The 8,462-nt window shown below is 39.4% G+C and overlaps 1 protein-coding gene across 1 annotated transcript; it reads left to right on the top strand.

Annotated features, from left to right (window-relative positions):
- The first annotated feature begins 1,380 nt into the window (after positions 1-1,380).
- Positions 1,381-4,506, top strand: LOC131028294 (polygalacturonase At1g48100). Its single transcript, XM_057958543.2, has 8 exons — positions 1,381-2,079; positions 2,311-2,439; positions 2,543-2,704; positions 2,794-2,838; positions 2,970-3,177; positions 3,272-3,353; positions 3,599-3,707; positions 3,794-4,506. The coding sequence occupies exons 1-8, from the start codon at positions 1,879-1,881 to the stop codon at positions 4,166-4,168; spliced, it is 1,311 nt and encodes a 436-aa protein (XP_057814526.2). The 5' UTR covers positions 1,381-1,878; the 3' UTR covers positions 4,169-4,506.
- The last annotated feature ends 3,956 nt before the right edge of the window (positions 4,507-8,462 follow it).

The following is an 8,462-nucleotide window of genomic DNA, read 5'->3' as shown; positions in this document are numbered from 1 at the left end:
ATACATTCAAGCTTTCTCATTTCATATATGCTCATCATTTAGCCTCTCTTTAAATTAGGAAATAGACTAAATATGCATGTTTAGAATAATTTCTTTATCATTTTAGCTCAATCATAGATTAAATATATCATGCTAGGATAGTATTCATACTAACCTTGTCATCTTATCATCTAGTTTGTTGCATTTCTAGAATCATATATAGCCTACAACACATCTCATACTAAAATCAATCAAAGCATCCCTCGTTCTTGCATTTGCCATCCCTGAACCATTTTGCTCAGTGATCTGAGAGCAAAACATTGGTTTGAGGGACATTGCGAGATAGAGAACCATGGGACCCTCCTTGGGAAGCTGAGTAATACGTTATTACTCCATAGCTTGCACCAAGAAGTCCTCTGTGTGTGTGTGGACTAGTATTCTAACATATTTTCACATATTGAATTTTATTCAACCACTTTTCCCGCATACAGAGAGAATTTTAAAATGGAATTTAAAGGTCAATAATAGTTGTCAAATAATAGGTTAGAAAAATAGGACCCTCCAAAAGGATTAATCAATCCCAAAACAACTAACTATATCAAAGATTGGTAATGTATAGTCAACATAAGACAACCAAAATCTAACTGATTTTAAAATATATATATTACTTTAATGAAACCTAAAAGAAAACTATATTTCTTCCAACATGTGCTCATGTAAATAAATGTGATTGAAATTCTAACTTTTTTTTTTTCACATACTTGTACTAGTAACTCACATTTATTTAAAAATAATTAATGTATTACATAACATGAATATATATATATACACGCTGCCCTTCTAATTCTACCGTACTATTAACATTTTTAAAATACTTATTATTAAATCTTAAATAATGCTCAAGGAAAGACTTTTGATTCACCCAACTTCCATTTTGTATTGTCCAAGGTTGAAGGTCAAAGTTCTGTATTAACGTGGCGAAGTAGGACGAAACTTCACGTGAGTGAACACTTCTTTCTTGCAAGACATGCCAGCTTAAAAAATGTAAATTAATCTGATGAAAACTTGAAGATGCCATGAAAGTCACGAGATGCCTGACTTTCTTGCGTTAGAGGCGTAGAAATGGACGGAAAAGCTCATCTCCATTCTCACCAGTAATCGATTTTCCCTTCAGATAAGATGATGTTCGCCAGGATTAAGGAAGCGTAACTGATTTGAGATGCTTCATATTCAAACCACAGCCATCTACCCCACATTCTCATATTGATTTTGGGCCGTGATTACTGCAATTCACAAGATGAACACACTAGTCAAGCTATGGCCCATTCTAACACCTCAATCTATAATAACCAGCTGAATAGCATTCAAATTCGATGGTAGTACCTTCCTTAAAATTACTTTTTGCAACCACATTTATTTATTCTATGGAGGAAAAATCTCTCTATCAATGTATCCGGCCTTAGCATCGTCTGGATTGATCTTCATATCCTTTTGAATCTAACTTTGCAGATGTAAACTCACCTACATTGTATACAATAGCTGGTGCTATTGCTGAATTTGAAAGGTAGAAGACATTGGAAAAGAAAAAAGGAAGTTTGTGATGAGCACAAATTACGCCCTTTTTATCTCATGCTTTTCACTCCTTGTGATGAAAGATGACTAAAGTAAAAAGGCATCATAGCATACTGTAGTTCGATTGATGAAAGAAGTAGGAAGCATGAATGAAACAAGTGAAGAGAATAGTGCATCAAATTCCGAAAGCCAGCGATCGTCAAATCATGCACGCCCGTGATCGGAGGGGAGGCCCAGCATCTCTCCAATAGCTTAAATATACCCCCCACTTCACCCAACCTTTCTTCACTCAAAAACTTTCTCCTGCGTTCTAAATCCAAAGACAAGATGTCTCTAACTAGAAAAGCTTATGTTATTTTTGTTACTGTAATTGTATTGGGTGCAAGAGAAAATTGCTCGGCCACAAGGGCAGTCACGACAAAAGCCCTGCTTAGCACTTCACTGGCTGATGAATATTACGCCTATTCAAACGTGGTTGACATTAGATCATTCGGTGCAAAAGGCAACGGAGTGACCGACGATACCAACGTTATCTTCTACTCTACTCTAGTGCTTTTAGAATATTACTTAGTTTTCTAAGTTCAATTATGCAAATTTTTATTTGCATCAATGTTTCAAATCATATTCTATTTGAATCAACAGTGTCAATAAATGAATCTATCGTCAAAATCAGACTTCTTAAAAATGATTACTTTTATATACTTAACAGAATTGCCCAGGCTTATTTATTGAGTTATAATAAATGTGTGCTTGAGTCAGGCATTTAAGGCAGCGTGGCAAGCAGTCTGCTCCAAAGCGTCCTCAACATTACATGTCCCAGCTACTCACAGCTTTCTAGTTGGGCCGATCAACTTCTCAGGACCCTGCAAATCAAAGATTATCTTTGAGGTATGATTTTAGTTTTTTTCTAAATGAAATATGCGAGTACACATGTTAGATTTCAAAGGTAGGCAGAGCTAATGCATATTTTCTTCCATTTAAATTTCATCAGCTCTATGGAACTATAATTGCGCACTTGAATCCCAAGTCCGGGGCTTCCAATTTGTGGGTATGGATCGGTTTCTCCAAACTAAACGGAATCACTGTAGTGGGGAATGGGGTTATAGACGGACAAGGAGCACCTTGGTGGAAGTTGTCCCAATACGATAATATGGTACATATATTTTAGGTTATTTTTTTATAAACAACGGAGTGGTTTTCATTGCAACTTTTTAAATAAGAATACAAATTTGTATGTCTTAGGAGAGCGACGATTATGGTGACAGCTTACTGAGTGTGAAGCCCACGGTGAGTCATCACAAGCATATATGTTTTATAGTTTTCTGGTTTGCTAATTGCCATAAACAAAACAAACCCCAGATCGTCTTTGTAGATTTGCATTAATGTTTGTGGATATTGAATTTGTGTTTTCTCCGAAGGCATTGAGATTCTTCGGGAGCTTTTACGTGACCGTCCAGGGCATCACAATAAAAAACAGTCCACAATTTCACCTCAAATTTGATACTTGCACTTCTGTGAAAGTGGCTGGCGTGACAATCTCCTCTCCTGCAAACAGTCCAAATACAGACGGAATTCATGTTCAAGAAACCAGTGATGTTGAAATCCACCATTCTTCAATTTCATGTGGTATACTAACAGCGATTCTTCTGAAATCCACCCTTTTTTATTAGATAGTATTTAAGATGTTAAAAATTTTGAATATTGTTGTATGGACGAACAGGAGACGACTGCGTGTCGATACAAACAGGTTCCTCTGGCATCCGCGTTCATAACATCAACTGTGGCCCTGGTCATGGTATCAGGTATTCTTATTACTTTCACCATATTCCTTTTTAAGGCATCTCTATCTTTAGCCAGATTATAAGATGTTGAGTATGGATATACATATACCTAAAGTGATAAATTAAGGAAATTCATTGACCAAGATGACTAAGGATCCACAAATCCAGAAAACAAATTGGATGACGTAACACCATTAGTATAGTAAACTTTTAATACTTGATTATTATTCAACTTTTAACAATAGAATTTGTTTAACTGATATCAGTATTGGAGGACTAGGAAAAGACCAATCCAAGGCTTGCGTTTCCAACGTGAGCGTCTACGACAGCAACATTCAAGATGCTTCCAATGGCGTCCGCATCAAAACATGGCCGGTCAGTTAACTTCATCCAGCCATAAAGCTAAAGTTATCGTTTTCGACTTGGTTAAAGCTTCGTCTTACTTGTCTTCATGTAAACAGGGGGGATTTGGATCAGTAAAGGGTGTGACGTTCTCCAATATACAAGTTTCTAACGTGGGGACTCCAATCGATATCAATCAATTCTACTGTGATAAAACTACTTGTCGAAATCAATCATCGGCAGTCTATGTAACGGACGTGACATACCAGAAGATCATTGGGACATACGTGGACAGGCCAATCTATTTAGCCTGTAGTAATGATATCCCATGCACTGATTTGAAGATGATCGACATCAACTTAAAACCTGCTGTTGCATACCAGAAGGATCCCTTCTGTTTGAATAGCTATGGACAATCCACTGTTGATTGCCTTCGACCAGGAAGGCCCCAAAATGATCCTTCCCGCGCTCAATCACACGGAGATGCATGTTAAAGCACTTAAACATCAGTTTAAATACGAACTATCTACTAGTGTGGCTCGATACTTTCCAGTGATTGTACTCATGTACTTCCTCTATTACTATAGTATTAAATATTATCCTCTTTTTCGAAAGAATGTTATCATGTTATTAGTTCCTATCAAAGGCAGGATATTATGGTTTTAGCTATTCTGGTTTCAAAAACATTCTATTGTACATTGATAACTTTCGTGTTATACTATAGTGGGGGCTGCGGCCAAGCCAGACAACCACTCTGTGCCTATTCAACAGTTTTTGTGTATGCATAACACAAAAGTTATCAGTCGTTGGAGCCATTGCATTTTTTTTCTTTAATTAGATTAATCAATGATCACAAAGAATTAAAAATTCTAAACAAAAATCTTATTGTTTATTTTTTATTTATATTTTGAATAATTTATAAATGTCATTTTTCTATATTCTTATTGCTTTTGTAAGTAGAAAACTAAATTTTCTTAAAAAAAAATACAACTTCACACATTTAAAAGAAACATCATGTAATTCAAATAAAACAAATGACAGAGTAGCATTAAAGAAATAGGTACATGAATGCAAACCCGAGACCCCCTTTGGCCATTGATTTTTTGCCTTGTGTTTTTTTTGTCGTTCAATTTTCGAATAACACCGTATACATTTATGCTCTCAATCACTATATCGTGATCCTCTACCCTTAATAACATTTAATGTCATAGTGTGCATGAGCATCAACTTTATATCTCCAAATGGAGTGTGTGCAAGTAACAGGGGAGGCTAGGTTTGCAGGTGAAGACGCAAGGGGGGAAGACAATGGTGATCTAGATGGAGCAGTGGTGGATGTGGGATGGGTCATGACTTTGCTGCCTTCCCTCATTTACGTTTTTGGCTCTGCTTTTTGGTGGCTTTGCTAGAGCAGGGATCGTGATGGAGCTAGGGTTTTTGTCATGGATGGTGATATTTCGGTAAGTGATGGTGACGACCTCTCTCCTTTGGTCATTTGGGTAGATGCTTAGTTCTTTCTTTCCTCCTACGTTTTCCCCTCATGGGCTCAAGGGTGTTTTGTTTGCCACAACTATAAGTGATTGTCCTTCTTTGTGGCTGGGGCTTTTGGTTCCAGTTATCGATCCTCTATGGTCGCTACCTGGTTCATTTATTTGGGTGTCAAATCTTGGGCTTTTTTAATCTATATCATGGCTTTTTTCCCTACTTCTTGTATGGAGTTGATGTCCTTTCCTATGGAGGTGGATAGGATTATGGTGGAAAAATATAAAGTTTGGGTGGCTTTTTAATATGCATCTTTGTTTACTATGGCTATCATGATGAAAGTGTCTTCTATTAAGGTGGAGACATCCTTTGTGGAAAGAGATGAGTGTTCCTATCTCGAAGTTCTATTGCTGGCTAGTGGCTACTCTAGTTTTGGGTTGATTTTGGTGTGGCTTCTTCTTCAGATGGGTCCTTTCTTTCATCCTCCTAATAAGGTGGGGATTGATTCTCTAGAGGGAGAGGTTCCTCTTGCCTATGAGGGTGTAGGATTTTGCCAAGATCAAGGGCACAATGAAAAGCATAAAAAGAGAGACAATAGAATGATAAGAACAAACTCTATTCTCGTCAATATGCAAATGATCAACTGGATTAACCAATACAATGAATATAGGCCTGCTTATATAGGCAAGGCCATATGGATGTATGAGCACACAATTATGACATGTGGCTCAATCAGAAACAAGGGTAGGTAAGAAATACTAGGGGTAGGTAGGAGAAATAATGTAATATTCCACAAGAGGTGGATGACCCACCAAATGTGGAGTGTAACAGCAAAATAAGACCACAAAAGGTGGAATTTCTCCTACAAGCTCTATTCCTATGTGCACACTTCCCTAAGTGTCTCAAATCCAAACTATGAAGAGATGCATTATCCTAAGTTAACTTAAGTAAACTGTAATAATATCCAAAATGAATATTTATTTACACCAACACCCCCCCTTAAGTGCAACTTAGGGGAATGAAGACTCAAGTCAACAATACAAGATGGGTCTTGGCTACTAGGCCATGATAGGTACCCATGTACAATATGCAAATGCAAGCAAAATAATGCAATGCAATCTCTCACAAATGGAGAAAGGGAGAAAACCCAGTGGGAAAAAACTCCCCCCCAAAAGAGAGATGAATGTACAAAAGACTCTCAAAGAAGAAGGACAAAACCTCAAAGAGGAAAAAGTCCCCCCCATAAGAGAGGAAGGAGAAGTCAGCTGACCCCCCCTAATGACACATCCCGCACCCCCAAGAGAGCTTGCAACTGCTGGAACTTACTCTCGGTGAAAGGTTTGGTGAATATGTCAGCAACCTGCTCTGCTGTAGGACAATACTGCAAATCAATGACCTGCTCCTGAATGAGCTCTCGGATATAGTGCATATGAATCTCGATGTGTTTGGTCCGCTGGTGCTGGACCAGGTTCTTCGAGATTGCAATAGCACTCTGATTGTTGCAATGTAGAACTGTCAGTCGTGGAGTGGTGAAACCAAACTCTGTGAGAATCTGCTGGAGCCAAATGGTCTCAGTTGCTGCGTTAACAATGCCTCGATACTCAGCCTCAGTCGAAGAGAGAGCAATAGCATGTTGCTTCTTGCTCTGCCAACAAATGGGGCCCGAACCAAGGTGAAAACTGTAACCAGAAGTAGACTTACGATCATCAAGATCACCAGCCCAATCGAAGTCTATGTAACCAACCAAGCGAAGTCCTGTGCCTACTGCATAGTGAATCCCATAGTGATGTGTACCCTAGATGTAATGAAGGATGCATTTGGTGGCTTTCCAATGAAGCTCATGTGGTTCCTGCATGAAGCAGGAAACCATGCCAACTGCAAATGAAATATCAGGGAGTGTATGAGTCAAGTAGATGAGACTACCCACAAGCTAATGATACAAAGTGGCATCAACTGGTCGAGAAGAACACTGAGCCTCAATATTGACTCCTGAAAGAAAGGGAGTCGGAGCAGGCTTACAATCAGCCATATGAAAGCGTGCAAGTAGATCAAGAGCATACTTGGGCTGCGATAGTGTAATCCCGGAAGGTGACTGTGAAATCTCTATCCCGATAAAGTAGTGCAAAAGACCCAAGTCAGTAATAGCAAATTTGTCATGCAAAGCAGATTTGACCCTGCTAATGATAGATGCAGTACTCCCTGTAATGATCAAATCATCAACATAGAGCACAAGTATCAAGTGAGAGTCATCCTGTCACAAAATGTAGACATTCGGATCGGAATGACACCGAGTGAACCCTGTGGAGAGAAGAAAGGAATCCATCTTGGTGTACCAAGCCCTGGCGGCCTGCTTAAGGCCATAGAGAGATTTCCTTAGTCTGCAAACCAAAGAAGTATCCTGGATGAAACCCTGTGGCTGCTCCATATAAATCTCCTCATCAAGATCACCATGAAGAAAAGCACTCTTCACATCCATCTGATGTACAGCCCAACCATGAGCTGCAGCAATAGCAAGTGTCAAACGAATGGAGTTCATCTTGGCTATGGGTGCAAAGGTCTCAGTATAGTCAACACCTGCAACCTGAGAGAAACCTTTCGCAACAAGTTGAGCCTTATACTTATCCACACTACCATCCGCTGCAAACTTGATCCGATAGATCCACTTACATCGAACCATCTTTCTCCCCTTAGGGAGATGGACTAAATCCCATGTGTTTTTCCTCATCAAGGAACTATACTCTTCCTCCATAGCTTGGTCCCACTCAGGAACTCCTGATGCTTCCCTAAATGTCTGTGGATCGAAAGCGGTAGCAATGAATGCATGTGGAAGATCCTGATGTTGTGATCGAGTTCTCCATGTATCTGAAGGATCCCCAACAAGAGAACTCGCAGACTCAAGTGTCTATCGAGCCCAACAAGGTCTAGGTGGAGGTGGAGAACGAGGCTCCTCAACTACAAGTGGACCCTGCGGAGGTGTAACCCTGCGAGTCGGAGTTGTAGGAGGTTCATCATCTGAATCACTAACATCACTATCCACAATGGAGGAAGGTGGAGGAGGTAGAGAGGCTAAGCTAGGAGAGTTTTCTTCAAAGTGAACACTCCTCTCAATGAACACCTCATGTGTCTCAGGATCCATCAATCTATATGCCTTAACACCCTCAAGATATCCAACAAATATGCAAGACCAACTCTGAGGTTCCAATGCCTTGTGTTTCTGCGGAGGTATGCGAGCCCATGCTGGACACCCAAAGACTTTGAAATGTCTCACAATCAGTTTCCTACTAGCCCAAGCCTCAAAAGGAGTAATAC

The sequence above is a fragment of the Cryptomeria japonica genome, chromosome 1, assembly GCF_030272615.1.
Source record: "Cryptomeria japonica chromosome 1, Sugi_1.0, whole genome shotgun sequence".
Classification (NCBI taxonomy): Eukaryota; Viridiplantae; Streptophyta; class Pinopsida; order Cupressales; family Cupressaceae; genus Cryptomeria; species Cryptomeria japonica.
The sequence above is the reverse complement of the archived record's forward strand: the minus strand, read 5'-3'. Positions and strand labels throughout refer to the sequence as shown.

What these genes read in the sequence shown, in the direction of transcription:
- LOC131028294 (XM_057958543.2), top strand. Translation starts at nt 1,879, where the DNA reads ATGTCTCTAACTAGAAAAGCTTATGTTATTTTTGTTACTGTAATTGTA. An exon ending in GAGTGACCGACGATACCAAC is followed by an intron (nt 2,080 to 2,310) that starts GTTATCTTCTAC and finishes TGCTTGAGTCAG; the next exon opens with GCATTTAAGGCAGCGTGGCA. An exon ending in TACTGAGTGTGAAGCCCACG is followed by an intron (nt 2,839 to 2,969) that starts GTGAGTCATCAC and finishes TTTTCTCCGAAG; the next exon opens with GCATTGAGATTCTTCGGGAG.